This window comes from Centrocercus urophasianus, unplaced genomic scaffold, assembly GCF_019232065.1.
Source record: "Centrocercus urophasianus isolate 14NV4802_14NV808 unplaced genomic scaffold, USGS_Curo_1.0 seq_21, whole genome shotgun sequence".
Lineage (NCBI taxonomy): Eukaryota > Metazoa > Chordata > Aves > Galliformes > Phasianidae > Centrocercus > Centrocercus urophasianus.
The window spans coordinates 15032962-15052033 of record NW_024884767.1 but is presented as its reverse complement, the minus strand read 5'-3'; the positions used below and the strand labels follow the sequence as shown (position 1 = coordinate 15052033).

Genomic DNA, 19072 nt, shown 5'->3' with positions numbered 1-19072 from the left:
TGTAATCTTTAATTATGCTGATGTAATTAGATTGCCTACATGAGCAACTTTGAAAACATGACATTTTTATTTTAATATGGCTCAGCAGTACATTGATTATACCACTTTTGGCCCTACCATGTAAGGGAGGCATGAACATATTTGGAAAAACTCCAGCATACGGTCATGAAGGTGCTCAGTGGAAAACTCCTCTGAGCAGAGTGTGAATGAGCAGGGATTGTTTGTTTTAAATCTTTTCTCTAGAATGGGCTTCCCTCTGAGTAAACTTCATAAAATTTCACTGCTGTCTGTGCCTTCATCCTGCTTGGTGTGGCTCTGAGTTCCTGCTATGTCTGTCCTGCCTCCCAGTCTGAAAAATCTTGTTTCTTTGCACTGTCCTGTCTCTGAATGTGGATTTCTCTGCCTTATGGAGGCTTTTTATTACACCATTTATGATACACGAGCAAAGGTGTTTGAGTTCTAACAGTTACTCCATTGTCTTTCAGATTCCTTAAGTATAAATTACTGTGAATAATTTTCTTTCCTAGTAATAGTGTTTTCTGATTATTCTGACCTTCAAGTAAAGTGCAGTTTATTTTACATGTTGTACAATTACATTTTCTGTTAGTTTCTGATTCTGTCTTGTCCGTATCTGCCCCACATAGCGTTTTGTTCTATTTGCCAGATCCATATTTGTCTTCCATACCTTTATTAAATTGAATTACTCAAAGTTCTGTGAATACTGATGACTGCCTAGAGGCATTGTTGTGCTTGTTTGCTGGGAGATGGAGAGCTGTGCCTTTACCATTTTTTATTTTGATTAATTTACTGACTCGCTTAGGTGCAGTTCTTAACCAAATGCGGAATATCTTGGGTAGAGAAAGAAGGGGTAAAGAAAGGAATATTGGTGGTGGTGGTGGGAGTAGCATAAGGTTATGGGAGACTTTGGAAGTATTTGAAGAACAGAACAGTATTTATATGGTAGTAATGATAGAAAATATGCAACATTTTGATTTTGTGAGGGACAAAGTGGGGATATTGTAGGAGTTGAACACAGAGAAGATTTTTTTAAAAAAATTCTGCCTGTGATACAAAGTATTAGGATATAGACCATAGAAAACTGTGTTTAATTTGTTACAGTACTTATATTTTTTTCTCAGATAAGAATGTTTGTTAAATTACTTCGGGTTTCTGAGAATTTATCTTCTGCTTTTCTCATTCATCTGGCTTATGAGTGAATAGAAGGTTGAGTTTTGCACTTCAGTGTTTTCTGCTAATATTTTGTCAGGTCAAGATGGAACATTGCAGTCTTTTTCAACAGTGCATGAAAGATTCAATAAAAGTTTAGGACGTGGTAAGTGTTTCAATCAAAATACAAATATTGTTGAAAAAACCTGAAAAGTATTTATGTAAACAGATGCGTTTTCACTTTAACAATTGCATAAAAACCATTTATTTAACCTCTCTGCAAACTCAGTCCTTCCTGATAAAGTATGTTGTCAGAAGTGTTTGGCTGATGAAAAGTAATTTATATAACCTCAAAGTGCAAATTATATCACTGTGGGAAATGTTGGTATGATTTTTGTATTAAAAATAAATAAATCATCCAGATGCAGATATTTATCATGCATAATTTTAACTTCTTTTCTCTTATTTGAGTTTTGTTTGGTAGGCTAAATTAATGCAGTTAGTTTGGATTTATTGTCTTCATTTTCTTTGATTCAGTGGAGAGTTTTGTTTAAAAAAAAAAAAAAGCATCTTTGTATGCTGTTTAAGGGCCACATTTTCATTTTTCTCATGGAGTGAGACCAAGATAATTCTTTTAAATATCTGTATATGGAATTGTGTGTATCCAAATAGGCATGATTAATTGTTATTTATATCCTCTGGGGATGAATTTGGAATTTTTGAGTGTGGCTGTTCGAATAGGTGAATGTTTGCATTGCTTGATGTAGTCTAGTCCTGTTAACATCACACATTTAGTTGTGATGGTGGACCTCTGCCTTGGGATGTCAGTACAAGATCCTGGAACAAATTATTTGAGTACTGCATCTGTGAATATATTAATGGAGTGATTAGCTCAGTATTTTATGAAATTTGACAGACGCTCTGTTAGAATCTTCAGACCCTACTGAACACCAGTGCTTGTTGAAAGCCAAATTTTTCAAAGTTTAATAGGAACTTTACATGTAGTAAATAAACTACTTTTAATCTCTATTCTAAGACCATGAAACTGAGACACTCGCTTACTTTTTTAAGGTTCAATTAACAAAAAGAAATCAAAAAAGAAGGGTCTTCAGCATGATACAATGGCACTTCCACCAATTACAGCCTTTGCTTCAGGTAAGTAGTCTGAGATATGTGTCAGTTCATCACATCTTTAATCTTTTAACCCTCAAGCCACAAAATGTATTGAAAGCTTGTGCTGCATCAAGATGAAATCATTGAGACCATGGCTCTTCTTGAGCTATGGAGTACAATTCAGAATTGTATGTTATCTCGTAAACTCTTCTTACATTTTGAAACAGCAGTATATTTTAAATGTCTCCAATTTAACCAGCTATTGTCTTGAAAATTTCCAACATGAGAGCCAAAATCTTATGGCACCCATGTTACTCTTGGCTGGTGAACAAGCACTTAGGGAAGTGAAGATCTTTGTCAGATAAGGAAACCCTGGTTGCAACAGTTGATTTATGATCTCCTAGTTTGTGTATTTGAGTCACTGTTCAAAGGCAAATTTCAGTTACTCAGTTTATTTGAACTTGAGCAAGTCTATCATTTAGAAGCAAAATCATGGTTATCTGTGCCTTATCAAAGAGGTTTTTCTTTAAATGAAAATTGTCCTCTTTGTATTTTTGTCTTAAAGACAGCCGTTCCGTCTTCCAACTATGGTTCAGTGTTTCCTATGCTGAAAGATTTGGACTTATTATATCACGTAGCCCTTCTGTCAATATAGTATTTATATTTGGTAGAATTCAGTGATACTTGTACAGTTACATATATAAAATGCTTGCTTTTTTTTTTTTTTAATGAATATTAAGTCTTCTGCTTGATTAATTTAAAGAAAGACTACCCTAGGTATGTCTGCAGACATCAAACATTGATAGAAGTACGTTCTAGATAGAGTTGCTCCTTTTTTGCTATATTGGCTGTGCTGGTGTATATCAGTTTGTTTCTGGTTGCTTTACTTTTTAAAGGTGTAGAATTACCAGTTTCAAGATGTGAACCTTTTTCATGTTTTCATTTATTAATTACAGAAGAAGGTGCAAAGTTGCTCATTAATTAGAACCCTGCATGACTGATCATATTCAGAGTTTTATTACTAAGCTTTAGAGGAAAGGTTTTCCTGCAAATGCAGAAAAAGCTGCTATGTAGAACAGGTGTAGTTCTTAAAAACTGCTCTAGGTGGTTAAACTAGTGGCTATGGAAATGTGTACAGCTTGAATAGCTGAATTAAACTATTTAAGCTTAAATATGCTTTTCAAACCACAGAGACTCAAATACACAAAGACTTGAAATGTAGCACATGAAAAAAATGTTTGTGGTTTTGTTAGCCTTTCAGTTACAAAGGTAAGTGAACAACTTTGCTTTGGTGGTTTTTTGTTTTTGTTTTTTTTCCTAAATAACCCCTTGGTCATCCAGCAAGAAAACTGAAGTTTATACTGCTTTGTGTAAGGGTATTTCAAAATACTGTGTCTTATATCAGAAAAAGGTTATTTGGCTTCAGAGTGATTGTTTCTAAAATGAATGTGTATTGTGTTGCAGAGGTGGCTCATCAGAATGACTGGGATGGTATTGTTGCTTGTCATCAAGGGTATATAACCTGTACAACCTGGAACTATCAGAAAACTTCTATGGGAACTCATAAACTGAGGCCAGAAGAATTTAGCAAAAACAAGCCTATTGATATATATGCAACAGTAAGTTTATTAGTTAATTTAGGATACTGTCAGCATTACAGTGCTATTTTGAATTGTTTGTAGAGAAGCAGTTTTTATAATGAAAAGGCGCTTATCTGGAGTGTTTTAGTTACTTTTCAGAGTTGTTTATGATGGCTGCTTTAGGGTGTCTTACTGTTTTGTGACATTAAGAGAAGTATGCATCTTTTTTTCCTCACACATACAGGTTAATTGCACATTTTATCTTTGAATTCAGACGGATTGGTGATTGATGTTTACCTTTAATTTCTCAAACTGACTTAGATTCAACTGTACATCAATAATTATATGCTTGTGCTGTATATTATTAAACTGAAGGGAAATTGCTGAAAATGTGGTGTGTTTTCCTGACGATATGGAAAAATTTATTTTCAAGTTGCAAAGAGGTTATTTTCTTTAAAATGCTTTGGAACTTGAGCCTGACCACAATGAAAGTCAAGCAGTCGATAAAATACACTCAAATGTTTGCTAAGGATCTATGAGTTTGCAATGCAAGTAGTTTCTGTAGCACATATAACTCATTTGCTTTGCACCCAGACTACTTGTTTATCTTGTTTTCTTTTTGTGACCTTACACTTAGGAGTTAAGTGGTGGAGAAGTTCAGCTGTAAATACCTACTTTCTCTTAATCAGATCTCTTTTAATAGAGATTAGACCTTATTGTTTCTCTGTTTCTTACTACTTAAATTCCATGAATTTATGCTCTTTCGGGCTACCATTGTCAAGGCTGATGTTGAAGTAGTGGCAGCAGGTGTGCTTTATGGTAGTTACTGAGCTGCACGCAGTTGCTCATTTGGGCTGCAGCTTGGATGTTATTACATATGACTTCTGCAAAAACAGATGTAACTAAGTCATTATTTCATTATCTTTTATAGGCACGAACCATCTCATTTATTACTTGTTACGAATTTGCTTCTTTTAAGATCTCTTCTGTCTACTTTTTCAAGAGGTTTATTCCATGCAGTTTTCTTTGAAGTCTAATAAAAATTATACTAATATTCCTAATACATTTTGTTAACATTCCTAACAGTTTTCCTAATTCTGCAGTTTAAGAATTATTTTCATAGGCATTTTTATTCCCTTTGAAAGGCTGTTGATATTACCACCTGTGGGAACTTTGCTGTAATTGGGATGTCAACAGGACAAGTGGATGTGTATAACATGCAGTCTGGCATTCACAGAGGGCGCTATGGCAGAGAAAGAGGTATGAATTTCTTAAAACTGAGTCTTAATGGAGTAGCAACAACTTTGAGTTCTGTGTAAGTAGTCAAGCACACCTTCTGAGTTGAACTTGAGAATCTGTTCTATTTCTGTAAGTAACCTATGCTGTTCTATTTTGTACTATAATCAGAAGTAATTTGAGTCCACTTATTCAGAGCATGATCCCTGCTGGTTTTGATATGTATGTCTGTTTGGTTTTAGTCTATACAATTACCAGAATGCTTAGCATTAACATGAGACCCTGGGTCGTAGATATCTTTGAAATACTCACATCTCTAGAATTGGCTTCTTGTAGCCAGATACATCTCACAAAACATGAAATGTTTTCTGCTTAAAAATGAAAAGATACTTTACACAAGAAATAGAAATCCTAAGGAATTCCAGTTCTTTGCATGTGCTGGTATTTAAATATCCAGCTGCAAACTTAGGGCTTTGTGGGTGATGGTATTCATCTCCTTTTAACATTGCTTATGTAGATATTCCATGTCATGGTATGTTTGCTGCTGTTTCGTAAATCTGAGATGTGTATTGGTGCCTTTATAGTCTGACGTTTTTGTTTGTAGAAACAAAGAGGGAATCCCAGTGAGTCCTCAAAGCTTGCTGGGCTTTTTGAAAGCTGTCTAGTTTAAGAAACCTGAAGTTATCTCTTACAGTAGCGGGATGAAAAAGTAAGCCCTAGACAGAAATTAAGAGAAGGTTGGTAAGGAGTTATGCATTGTCTCTACACTGTAGTATCAAGTTCCTTGTGGAGGAAAAAAAAACAAAAACAAAAAAAACAAAAAGAACATACTTTGTGCAAGATCTGAAGCAGTAAATTCTGAGTAAGAGTAGTAGTCTCCATAAGTGAGAGAAAAAAGATCTTCAAACTTAACGTTAAAAAAAGCTCCCCAGCTGAAAGCAGAAATTAAAGTTAATCTTCAGGTTCAGCTGTATGCACCTTTTGTTTTGTGGTTTGAATTAAATTATGTTCCGCCTGGGTGTTAACTTGAAAATCAGTTAATTTTGCATATTTTGCGTATTTGGTTTCTGTACTGATTTAAAAAAAAAAAAAAAATGAAACTCAACTGGTCTTATCAGGTCACTTTAGACTTTTTGGTCACGTTTTACAGCTCATTTAGTGTAGCTAGGCTAGGCAACGCCATGCAGAACAGTTAGCATTATGCTGATTTCTAAATTGTATTTAATTTTGAGACAAAACTTTTCTCTTGATTTCTAGCTCATGAGGGGCCTATTAGAGGGGTAGCAGTGGATGGATTAAACCAGTTGACAATCACAGCTGGAAGTGATGGATTAATTAAATTTTGGAAATTCAAAGCTAAAGATCTAGTTCACTCTACTGATCTTTCTTCTTCTCCAAGTGGAATTCTGCTTCACAGAGATAGGTAAGAAAATAAAGCTGTTTTATACTGTTTGCTGTAGATAAATTCTAGGTGACAAATATTGTAATGGAGATTGCATTTTTGGTGCTTGAAATACAACAGGCTGCTGGTTGTACAAATCATATTGCTAGACTGAAGAAGTTTGTGTTATCCTGTTTTTCTCTAGATTAATTCAGGATAAAGATATCCTGAAGTGAGGTTAGTAAGTTGTTTTCATTTATCTCCAAATATTCACTGACATATGTTATTTATTCTTGGTAGTGGCATTCTAGGAATTGCCTTTGATGACTTCAGCATTAGTGTTTTGGATATAGAAACCTGGAAGATTGTCAGGAAGTTCTCAGGACACCACGGACGTATTAATGACATGGTAATTTTTAACTCATTTTCTGCAGTAAGTTCTGTGTATATATATATATATGTATATATATATATATATACCTTATTCATTCTAAAGGCAGAGTTTTCTTTGCAAATATTCAGTCACCAAGTATTGTATTCAGCAGTGAACGGTAAAACTGTAGTATAGCAGTTTTGATGATGACCTTTTTCATGTTAAAATGTGTCGTTCAAATGGATGTGTCTTTTTAGGGTACCTTGGTATTTTATTATAACTTTACAAGAAGCTAATTTGGAATTTAACAAAAAAAAGCACCAGCAAATAGTGAAAGTCAAGTTGAGGTGTAGAATTCAGCTAGTCTTGAAGTATACGTGTAGAAAAGATGAACCAGGTAAATAAGTGGTGTAAACAGATCTGAGGTTATGCTACGCACTGATGCTTCCTTATTTTATGATTTATGTAGTTGTGGTTTGCAACGTTCACTAAGATACCCTGTTGTTAGTGTCTGATTTAATTCTTCATGTTAGGAAGTGAGTATTTGATTTCTTCAATTTTATGCTACGTTGTTTAAAAGTGGGGTCCAAAATACGTAAAGACATATGGAACAGGTCAGTATATTTAAACCTATTGTGAAATAGTTTCTATTTTTGTTCTTTTCACTCTTTAATAAGGTGTTGTCAATTTTATTTTATGGCCAGATCATTTCATCATGATCTATGAAAGTCATCTAAAACAAAGCTGTGGCATTAAAATTTGAGTATTTTATTTTAGACTTTCAGTCCTGATGGTCGTTGGCTAATAACTTCATCAATGGACTGTACTATTAAGACTTGGGACCTTCCCTCTGGATGGTGAGTTGGTTGAAAAAGCTGTAGCAACAAATGGTGTGAACTCCTTTCTGTCTTCTGAGTGGCAAAAAACCTTCCGGCTTGATTATCTGTCACCAAACTGTACTTTCTGATATTCAAAGTTTTGTTCAGTTATCTTGATGAGTGAGCAGCAAATACAGTAATGTGCTGTCCACAGTCATCACAGTCGTAATAACAGGAAGTAGTCCATCTGCATGTCAGGAACCTGATAGCCAGAATGTAACCACTGTTATTTTCCCAACAAATGTTCAAGTAACTGAAATCACTTTTGAGGACCAGGTTTTGTGCCTTTTTCAGGGAATGCAGTATAACCAGTGTCTCTAAGATCTGATTATGAAATTAAGAGTTTTCATGTAAGTGTAAAAAAAAAAAAAGTATGAATGTCTTTGTCCCAAAGCAGTTATATATTCAAAATAGAAAGAGACTGCTAAGGTGAATTACTTCCATTATGCTGAAGTATTAATCCAGTTTGTTTTTTGAACTGAAGCCTGTTCTTAATTAGGTTCATTTTAAAAACATGTAAGTTTTACTTCAGAAATTCTGGTCAAGCAGAGATCTAGATACAACATGATGTTCCCTGTTGTTTTTTTGTTTGGTTGCTGGTTGGTTTTTTTTGTTTGTTTGTTTTTGTTTTTTGTTGTTGTTTTTGTTCGCTTGCTTGTTTTCAGAATTATAAGAAAATGTTTTGTAGGCTGAGGAATTTATTGAAAAGGAGCAACAGCTCTTAATAAAAATCTTCAACTCAACCAGGGCATGATTGCTACAGCCCAGCCTACCTCCAATCTTAATGAGCTCATCTGCATTGGTGAGCACCAGTTTCAGTAACATTTCTGTGGTTGGTCTGTCTGACCTCTGGACCAGGAATTTGTCCTCAGTGGACTCCAGGAGTCTCGTGGATTGTTTACAGACTTCCAGTTGCTTTCCTAGCAGGTGGTTGAAATACCCCACCAGATAAGAGCCTGCAAGCATAATGATTCTTGTATCTGAGGCCAGAAGACCTTGTCAACAGGCTCCCTTAAATCTGGTGGCCTGAAGTAGACCTTGACAACCAGATGTCCTTAATTTTTACCAGCAAGCTTTCAGCCTGTTTGTGGCTGTTTCTCAGAGGCAGTCCTTTGCCATTGGTCACATATCGGGGGCAGCTCAGCTGCCTATCTCTTCTAAAAGCTCATAGCCTTCAACTGAAGTATTTCAGTTTTTTGGCTGATCTCACCATGTCTCTGTGACAGCAATTAGGTCATAGTGATCTGATTGCACAACAACTCCTTGTACTTGTTTTCCATGTGTGTGCATTGGTGTAGTGGCACTTTAGCTGGGGTATTGGCTGTGTTACATTCTTGGGGGAGCCCTCTTTGGAACAATTTTGAGTCTTCTCCATGCTATTTCTTAAATTGACAGTTCTCCGGCTCTTCCATCAGTCAGAGGTGCATCCCCTTTCCCCATAAACTCTAGTTCTGCTGATGAGTCCATCCAGTCTGCTACTCTTGTCCCACCTGGTCAATTGCATCCTATCTGACATCAGCATGTCCAGTCTCTCAAAGGTGCAACTGAGATCGTAGATCCCAAAGCCCTAAGCGTGGCATCATCCATGCTGCCGTTCACCTGATCTATTCACATCCTTTTTCATGGGTCCAAGTGTCTGTCAGTGAACACATTCAAGTACTTTGTGTAGTTTTAAGTAACTGAAAATGACATTGTGAAAAGTGACAAACCTTGCAGTGAACATGAATTTGTATGGAAGTCCTACTAGGATGTGTGTCATCCAGTAGTTGCAGCAATGGTTAGAACTCAAAAGTGACTTGTTGCAATAGTTGCACACGTCTGAATATTTTAACTTCCTTCTTACGTGATTTTTTTTTTTTTCTTTCCATTTTTCTGCAGTAGTAAAAGGAGTGATCAGGGAATGGTATAAATTATGATAAATTATGATAATGTCAAGAGAAAAAATACTGCAGGAAGTTGTTCATTTTTCACTTGAGGGACATTAGACCTCCAAGTTAATCAAGTGCATGTGATGTATCCGTATAGAATGGAAGTATTAACAACTGATGGCAGAGAACTAACTAAAATATGAGTTCAGAGCAGTACGGGGCTGCATGGAAGTATGAAATCTATTGCTGCTGGAAGTGCATTGGGCCTAAGGAGCTGAATGTGGACAGACGGTTCATCAAACTTCCCTCAGAGTTTCTTAGGAGGCAGAATAAATGTTCCAGCTGTAGCTGATAACAAAATTTTATGAATGTAATTGGTTTGTTGTCCAATGCCACTCATTCACTGAGTTTATATGATGTGTTTGAATACTTCTGTTATGCTGGTTTGCATTTGTGTTTACAGTGTCCTGCTTGCTTTCAATCCTATTCGTGCTGTAATTTAGATACGTATAGAACAAAAAGTTCAATTTGCTAACGACTTCTCTTTTTTCTCTTTTAGCCTCATAGATTGCTTTCTGCTAGACTCTGCAGCAGTGAGTCTTACTATGTCTCCTACAGGAGATTTTCTAGCTTCAGCCCATGTGGATGATCTTGGAATTTATTTGTGGTACGTAATATTTATTTCTGTAAAGAACTTCAAATGGGGCTGGATGCTTTCAACCACCGTCATGGCAAATGTATGTATCTCAAGAGCTTTGTCATCTTTTCTTCTAAAAGACTGAGGTATTCTCTGTTGCTGTGAGCTGTAAATCTTTAAATCTCTTGTCGTTAATATACTTACTCTGATAAAGGGATGATTTTTTTTCTGTTTCTCTCTGTAAACAGTTCTGTAAACCATTTCTCTGAGTCTACTTTTTTCTTGATCTTTTGAGTATTATTGCTCATACAGTGTTACTAACTGAGGGGCTTTTATTAGTGTACAAAATTGTTTGAAATTCCTCAAAGGAATTTATAAGGAATTATTAATTAAACTATTTATTAAGTTATGTTTATTTATTTATTAATGTTAGGTCAGCACAAGTGAAAAATGCATCTTAGTTAAATTTGATACAAGTTGAAAGCAAATGATTGGCTAGGGTAGAATGGAAGTAACATATTATTTATTTTTTTGATGGTTAGTTTTTGTTTTCCTGTTGCCAGATGAGTGGATTAAAGGCTCACAGAATAGCTTGGATTGGAAAGAACCTTGAAGACTGTCCAGTTCCAACTCCCTGCCATGGGCAGGGTTGCCATCCACTAGATGAGGTTTCACAGGACCTTATCCAGCCTGCTTTTGAACACTTTCAGGGATTGGCCACAGCTTCTCCGGGCACCCTGTGCCAGTGCCTCTCTGCCCTCTGATTAAAAAATGATGTCCTCACATCTAATCTAAATCTCCCTTGTTTTAGTTTCAAGCCATTCCCCCTTATCCCATTGCTATCAGACCATGTTAAAAGTCAGTCTCCCTCCTGCTTGTAAACTCCTTTTAAGTATTGGAGGTCTCCTTGTAGCTGTCTCTTCTCCAGGGTGGTCTTTTTCATAGGAGAGTTGCACCAGCTTTTTTGATAAACTTTGTGGCCCTCCTCTGGACCCTTTCATGCAGCTCTGCGTGCTTCTTTTGCTGTGGGCCCCAGGCCTGGATGCAGTACTCCTCATGGGATTACCTGAGGGGTGTTCCCTTGTTAGACCTTTCTGTGATTAAGTAGAAGAGGTTTGTTAGAAGTAATTACGAAAGTTCTTATCTACCTTAGGCTTATAATGGCAAAAAAGTCATTTACCTAATTGCTCATGTGCAGGTTTCAAACTTTTAGAAAATTTGTTATGAATGCCACTCTGTAATTATTTGAAAGTAGGATGAATCATTTATATTTGCATAATACTTTGTACCTACTAAGTGCAAGCAAGATTTTTAGGTAATTTTGCCATTGGAAATAAATGCAGAAATTAGCACTGATTGAAGTAAAACGAATTCCTATTGCTATATGAAGTCTTTGGCAATAATACTTTAGCATAACTCTTCTCTTTCAGACTTTTTAACAGTACATATCAGTTGCATTTCATTTCATGCTCATCTGTTTATCTTTAGTGAAACCTGATGTTTAGTTAGAGTGCGGTAATATTAGGCTGCAGTGGAACTCTGTCTGAGTGAATTGTTCCCATTCACATGAAAATTGGTTTTAAAATGTCTATTTTATTTTTCAGGTCCAACCGTTCTTTATATTCACTCGTCTCTTTACGGCCCCTTCCAGCAGACTTTGAGCCTTCTGTGGTAACACTCCCTGGCACCTGCCCTCTGCAAGGTGACCTTCAGACAAAAGATTATTTTCTATGTGATACTGAATTTCAAATAGAAGACACTTTTTATTTCTTTGGTGAAAACTTGGTGTCTTATTATTCTGTTTCTGAATTCCTGAATTTCTATTTATTCTACCATTTCTAGCAGACTTTGGCCTACTCCTTGTGCTCTAATGTTTACTGAAATGTCTGTTTATTTTTCTGCATTTGAACATACAGAATTACATTCTGATTACCTTCACTGGTTCAAGTAGGTTTTGTGGGTAATAAGAATGCTTGTTTTGATTGACTATTTGATTGCTTTCTTTAAGCCCAGACTGCCTTAAGTATCTTACATTTTGACCTCTATCAGAGGTGCTTGAAATAAATATTTCTGTTTAGCATTTGGGACAAGGTCTCTGCTTGTTCCTTTCCCCTCCAGCTTTTGTGCCATGGTACTTTCAGTGCTGTGTTGTCACATATGGGCAAGAAGACTGGCTTTTGCTCACCTTCTGCAGTCCTGTATTGAATTCTGAGTGGAAGAATAGCTTAAATTGCATTATAATTACATTTAGTACCAACAACTGTGCATCTGAAGACCTCTAGATGGAGATCTTGTGTGATAAATTTTCTTGTTCTCGTAAGGTGCAGTGCATATATTTTGATATCCAGCAGGATGAGAGACACACCTAGCTATTGACTGCTTAAAAGAGCAAGTAACCTGCTCTGTTGATCTCTTAATTAGGCACATTTTCTTTTCAGATGCCTAAACTAGGGAGATAGGATTTCCTCCCATACGTGTTCATGTTTTAATCCTATAAATTGATTCTGGCATAATGCTTGAATTCACTTCTTGTCTTCGACCGATGTAAGGCTTCTGCTTGATGCTTAAAACTTAGAATGTTCTGGTGTTGTGATTTTAGGCTTTTCTGGAACATTCATGGACTCAGCTGTGTAGCATGCAAAAAGAAAACAGAAAGTGAAGCTGTTTGCTTTGCAAACATATGTTGGCAGTCTTGTCTATTAAATTCTACATTTTAGGCACAATTATTATAATTTATTATTTCACTGAATTGATAGAAGTTTGTTACTGGAGCTTGTCAGGTATTATGCTAAGAGACAAATATCTGCAACACTTTTTTTTTTAATTGCAAAATAAATAATTGTGTTTTTATTTATAATAATTAAGAAGTTATATATGTTCATAAAATATATTTGTTCTTTAAAGATGTGGATGTTGCAGAAGGTGAAGACCAATGTGATGAGATGGTAGAGTATGACTCACCAGAGCAACTGGGGGAACAGCTGGTAACTCTGTCCTTACTACCTGAATCAAGATGGAAGAATCTCCTCAGTCTTGATGTTATCAAGGTAATATTATGAGGTACATCGTTGTTTATCTACTGTAGCATGTGTTTCTGAAGAAGCAGGTAAAATAAAGGCTGTTTCTTCTGTAAGCAGTCTCTGAGAAGAGCTTTCAGTAACTTTTGCCATAATGATTCGTGCAACATGCAAAATAACTGTCTGAAGTAAGGTATTTTTTTTTAGTGCATCTTGTGAGTGTCCATAAATCTGTTCCAAGTGCCTCCAAACAGCAGGCAGCCATTCCAATAAACAGAAAAAGAGGGAATAAATAAAAAATACTAGCATACAGCTGGATAGTTTGTCTTTGAGCTGTGAGCTGCATTTATCTGTACACAGGACTTGATCTCACTTTTCAGGTATTGGTCTGGATTTTCCAGTAGAAGATTGCAAAAGACTTCTAATCACAGTTTCTGGGATTTGAGGGAGAGTTGTTCTAAATAATTTATACTCAGTTCATATTCAACAGTCAAGTATTTTTCTATATATTTACTTTTCAGTTCTAATAGTTTTTGTGATATTCTAAAAATTAATTTCTTGACAACAGAAATTCCCACTTGCTTGTTCCTACTGCGATCGTGACTTATTTAAATATGTTATTAACAGAAAAAAAATAAACCAAGAGAACCACCAAAGGTTCCCAAGTCAGCCCCTTTCTTCATCCCCACGGTTCCTGGTCTTATTCCCCGATATGCTGCTCCAGAGCAAGAAAATGATACACAGGTAAAAAAAAAAAAACATATATATATATATAGTAATGCTTATCTAGTGTGTAATTTTGTTTGTACAATAAAATCTTAAGGCTTTTTAATCCTAACTGAAATTTTGCTGTAGACTTCACCAATTTTAATGTATTTATATTAATGCTGCTTTTCTGTAGGTCTTCATCATGTCAGGAAAAGAGTATAACTGAGATGCAAATATGTTTATATTTTTATGTATATTTACTTACTCTTTCATGCTTTAGTCAAAGGTAGTAAATATTGGAGTACTGGCACAGAAATCTGATTTCTACGTTCGTTTGGAAGAAGCCCTGAGCACTAATGAATGTAAGTTAAGAAATTTCACTGATGTGTAGAAGCTGGTGATATTTTGGCATGTTTCATTTCAAATGTCAGAATTGCAATATATGTAGGAAAATGCACTTATGATCTACACGATAGTTGTAAAGCTAAGAAACATATATACAATCTTGACCAAAGATCAAGCCGGCTGGCAGCATGGAGCCAAACTGGCTAAAAACTGCTTAGAGAAAGCAGGTAATTTTGTTAAGACTGCTAGATGTTCATGGAGGTTGTGATGCTGTCATCCAGAAAACATGCTTTTTATTATTTGGAAGGGAATGATCTGATAAGGAATAATCTGATGGTTCATTGAAACATGAGAACTCTGATTTGCTTAGCAAATTCTGCTTGCAAAGACTACTTCTCTGAACTTTCAGCAAACTTACTTTTAACTGACCTAATTGACAAAATTTGTTGGATTGTTTTTATTTTTTTTAGCATTCTTGAAATTGTTTTACTTAAGATTCTGGTGAGAATGAACATAGCTGCTGTTTTCTTTGTTGATACAGTGCTGCTACAGAATCACTGAAATTGGGATTTTTAGCAATGTAACTGCATAATCAATGGATATTAAGATGTTATAATCACAAAAGAACAAGAGAGTTAGGCAAAGTAGACTAGGATAATAAGGAGAATAAATGGAAGGTGTACCTGTATGCTAGGCTCATCTACAGAAAGCACCAGAAGAAGGGATCTCCAGAAGAGATCCTTCCCCACTGGTAGCCAGCTCTTAAATAGGTCTAGGAGGGGTGGAGCCAGGCTCCACCTTCACTTGTGCTCCTCTGGCTGACTCATGGCTCGCCTCAGATGATCAGAGGTTCAGGCAGTGACTCAGCAGTTCCCATACAGTAACTGACCTGGAAATTTAAATGGACAGCTACTGAAACCTTATCTATGAGGCAGTTCTGAAGAGCTTAGAACATGTTGTGTATATACTTTATTTTGGCCATCTATTACAAGCAAGTTGTGGGTTTATTCTGTCTCTTATTTTGTATGTCATTTGAGAGTATTCTATTAAGCTGTTTTAGAACTGCCTTGAGAAGACTAAAATATGAGTTGAAAATATAAAAACCAAATTAAGCTTCTTCTGGCTGTCTGCACCAGGAAACAAGCGTACTCCGTGATGCACTGCAGTAGTGATCCCCTGGGCTGCCATCAGGCTGTATCATCTCTGCTGAAACAACAGTGTGCTGCAGGGTCTGTGCTGTAATCCTAGTCCAGGGAGCCTGTTGGTCCGCTCCCAGTACTCCACTGGTGTGTAGCATGGTTCTGTGCTTGGTATTTGACAAGCACCTCTTCTGAAGACGAATAGGCCATGCAAATAAGTAGTGGTACATTAGAAGCCATCCTAATTTAACATTGGAATAGAGGCAGGGTTTTGCACTGCAGAGCAGGACTGCAGAATATCGATTTAACTGGGCACATTTTCCATATTGTGTGTATACTGATTTCACGGTGTATTCCATGCTTGGTTTTTCAGTCTCTCACAGCACAAAAATGAGTTAATGCATCCCTTCAGCACTGCTAATATCACACCTTTCCTTTAGCTAATTATCTCCATAGGAATTAAATATCATGCACAGAAATGAATTTAAACCAACTAGCTAATACCTGATATTAGTAGTTACAATGATATGAGAGTATAAGAAACAGCTTTCCTTAGAAACTTCAGAAACTGAAATATTAATCAGCTGACAGCATTAAAAATTTTGCTACCAAAAGCTGTGTTTGCATCCACATATGCTTTTATTTTTGCATTTCTAAAACAGTGCTCAGAGAACAGGTTTGATTGCAGTAATTATGAGGAAGAACATATATGAAAAAAGGAGGAGAAAAAAGTTCCTTGTAAATTTTGCATATTTCCATTACAGAGAAGTTTTCCCCCTCCGCCCCAGAAAAGCAGAAGAAATTTACTTAACAAGGAATAATTCCCTTAAATGCACCAGGTTATGTTTTACTTTGCTTAATGTCAATAGCAATGAACACTAAGGATTGCTAGAGACAATAGTAATTGGTTTCTTTCTTCTGAGATATATTTGCCATAATGGCTTGGAATAAAAGATAATTCCTTCTCTTTGTCGAAAAGAAATAAAAAATGTCAGTCTTAACTAGTTGATCAGAGACATAGTTTGTCCAAAAGCACAGAAGTTAAAGGAAATTTGTGGAAAGGTATTAATTGTATTTGTCAAGGTGGACTTAGAAAAAAATGCAGTTTCCTTATTAGAGGTGTATTTTTCAGAGGCATACGGTGAGTTAGAGGAATTATGACATTTTGTGGAAAGAAAGAATAGTAAGGAAACGTTAGGAATTTGAGCTTTTGCTTTATGATTATATATCAAATGTTCTGAATTGCATTGGATGGATTCCTGAGATTCTTTTCTGCAGATGTTAATGATGATGATTGCTCTGTGTTTTAACATAGATACAGCTCCACTTAATTTGCTGAAAGACTTGGGACCATCTAGTATTGAGATAGAGCTGAGGAGTTTGGCCCCTGAGGGTGGTGGTTCCCTGGAGGTGATGCTAAGCTTTTTGAGAATGATTGGGATGATGCTGAACAAGAAGTACAACTTTGAACTTGCTCAAGCGTACCTTGCGCTGTTTTTAAAGGTAACAGTATTCTCCTAAAAGTTTATGTTACTCCTGAATAAAATGGTCCAGTGAAAGGACACAAAATCTGTGTGAACTCTCTACTACAGCTGTTTATCTTAAATGGTTTCTTTTGGGGATGGTTTTAAAAAGACTTACCAAACGTGGGGGGTTTTTTTACAGGTTATTTGTTCTGCGCGTTTTGTTTTTTGTAACACAGATAATTTCTTAATGGTTGTTCATTTTTAAGCTAAGATTTTCTGTATTTTAAGTAACTCAGTGCACAGCGTTTGGGAAAGTAAAGTAAGCATATTATTGCACTTACCCCTTGAGATTGGAAGTCCGACTTCATGTGTCAGTGGTCTGCCTTTCTTCTGTCAACTGTTAAGCTTCACAGATCTGACAAATTATTCCCAGAGGTGTGAAGTTACAAGATTACCATGATAAAATGCAATAGTGTTTACTCAAATGGTTCTGTAGAGAATCAAAACCTTTCTGATAGTGCTGTGCCCTCTTACCTACTGTGTGAAGCTGTGAGAAAGCAATTAGTTACAACTTAATGGGAAAGTTGTTAAACCATTCAGGTATGTGGTAATGTCTATTTAACAGCACATTTCTTAATTATTTCAGGATTTTATTTTGTCTCTTTCTTCTGCTGGTGTTAAGTGGAATGCATAGGGTTATGTCAACAAGACCAAATGCTACAAGCTAATATAACTAAATCTGTAGAGTGAAACACTTCAAAATACAAATTCCCCCTATTCTAAATGCACAACGATATATTTTGTTATAGATTCTAGAGAAGACAGCTCAGAGCTTATCAAAACTCCTAGATTTATGCTGTAGCTGAGAAAATTATTATTCCATCCAATAAGTGTTACCACTTAATAATACAGTGACTCTATACATGGTTGAAATACTGCTTTTCTTTTTGCTTTACCGAGGTTACTGTCTATAAAGAAAATACATTATATAAGAAAAAAACATCCTCCATATCTTTAGGAGTGTGTGACATGATTCTTTTTGCTTTATTCAATACAGATAATTGAAATAATAATCATGATTGATCTCAGAGCATCTCTTTCATGTTTCTAAATTGAACACAAGTTTATGATGCAGTTTTTGGACAGAGGAAAAAGTTACCCTCTAGAGAAGTGTGTGATTAGGATAGATTCAGCAGCATCAGTACATCTAGTAGGATGTTTTGCTGCCTTATCCAAGCTTCTGAATATTTGGGAGGAAAATGGCTTCTGAAAGACTAGCAAAAAAAAAAAAAAAAAAGAGGTGGGAGGATTAAATTGAATAAATGAATGAATTGAAGAACTGTCTTCATTCAATTCCAATACTTTGCTTTCAGTAATGTAACTGAAGAAGCTGATATTCTGAATCTGGTCTGTGTCAATTTTACTAACTGCTGCATATTTTTACTTTTCAGTTACATCTTAAGATTATTTCATCAGAGTCAAGCCTCCTGGAAGAAATATCTGGACTGTCAACGCAACTTGAGGAAACCTGGATTCATTTGCAGACTCTTTTCAATCAGAGTCTGTGTGTGCTAACATATATGAAAAGTGCTTTGCTATAAAATATTTAAGAGTTTTGACTGCATAAAACCTCAGAAAAATAGTACAACTTTTTTTTGCCAAAGTTACTGAATTCCAAGATTTATCCTGGAAGTTCTGATGCTGCATTTTATATGTCTGTCTAGGACGGAGTGTTTTAGAACATAAGGAATATGCACACACTCCCTGAACTCTTGACAGGTTGGGCCGTATCCCCTGCCCTGGGGAACCTGTTCCATGCCTGTCGACCTCTGCTGAAGAACTTTCTCCTAACCCCCCCACTGTTGTCCCCAGTGAAGTTCTATGTCATTCCCAAGGGAGAAATGATTTAAAATAAAAAAATGGGAGTATATTTTCTGTATGAGAGTCTGTAATATTTATTATGCTTAACAAATCAGTACCATTAATGCAAAACTAAAGAGCATTTTAATCATTAAACAATTCTAAATATTGGTTTAAAACAAGGGAGTACAAAAAATTGCATTCTTCTGAAATCAGAGTGCATAAACCTTGTAAATGTTTTCTCCACATATTGCTAAGCTATATTCACTAAGCAGAGGTTTCTGGTGATCACAAATGGTGGTAA

At 35.9% G+C, this 19072-nt stretch overlaps 1 protein-coding gene across 1 annotated transcript in view; it reads left to right on the top strand.

Annotated features, from left to right (window-relative positions):
- The window catches only part of WDR36 (WD repeat domain 36), a 29151-nt gene extending 10304 nt beyond the window's left edge, over window positions 1–18847 (top strand). Inside the window, exons 10-23 of the mRNA XM_042822917.1 lie at window positions 1268–1333; window positions 2239–2322; window positions 3745–3899; window positions 5006–5120; window positions 6354–6519; window positions 6778–6886; window positions 7628–7707; window positions 10156–10263; window positions 11838–11935; window positions 13138–13280; window positions 13878–13994; window positions 14239–14320; window positions 16758–16945; window positions 18360–18847. Coding sequence (XP_042678851.1) covers window positions 1268–1333; window positions 2239–2322; window positions 3745–3899; window positions 5006–5120; window positions 6354–6519; window positions 6778–6886; window positions 7628–7707; window positions 10156–10263; window positions 11838–11935; window positions 13138–13280; window positions 13878–13994; window positions 14239–14320; window positions 16758–16945; window positions 18360–18509 — 1661 coding nt within the window. The 3' untranslated portion in view covers window positions 18510–18847. The remainder of the gene's footprint in view (window positions 1–1267; window positions 1334–2238; window positions 2323–3744; window positions 3900–5005; window positions 5121–6353; window positions 6520–6777; window positions 6887–7627; window positions 7708–10155; window positions 10264–11837; window positions 11936–13137; window positions 13281–13877; window positions 13995–14238; window positions 14321–16757; window positions 16946–18359) is intronic.
- The last annotated feature ends 225 nt before the right edge of the window (window positions 18848–19072 follow it).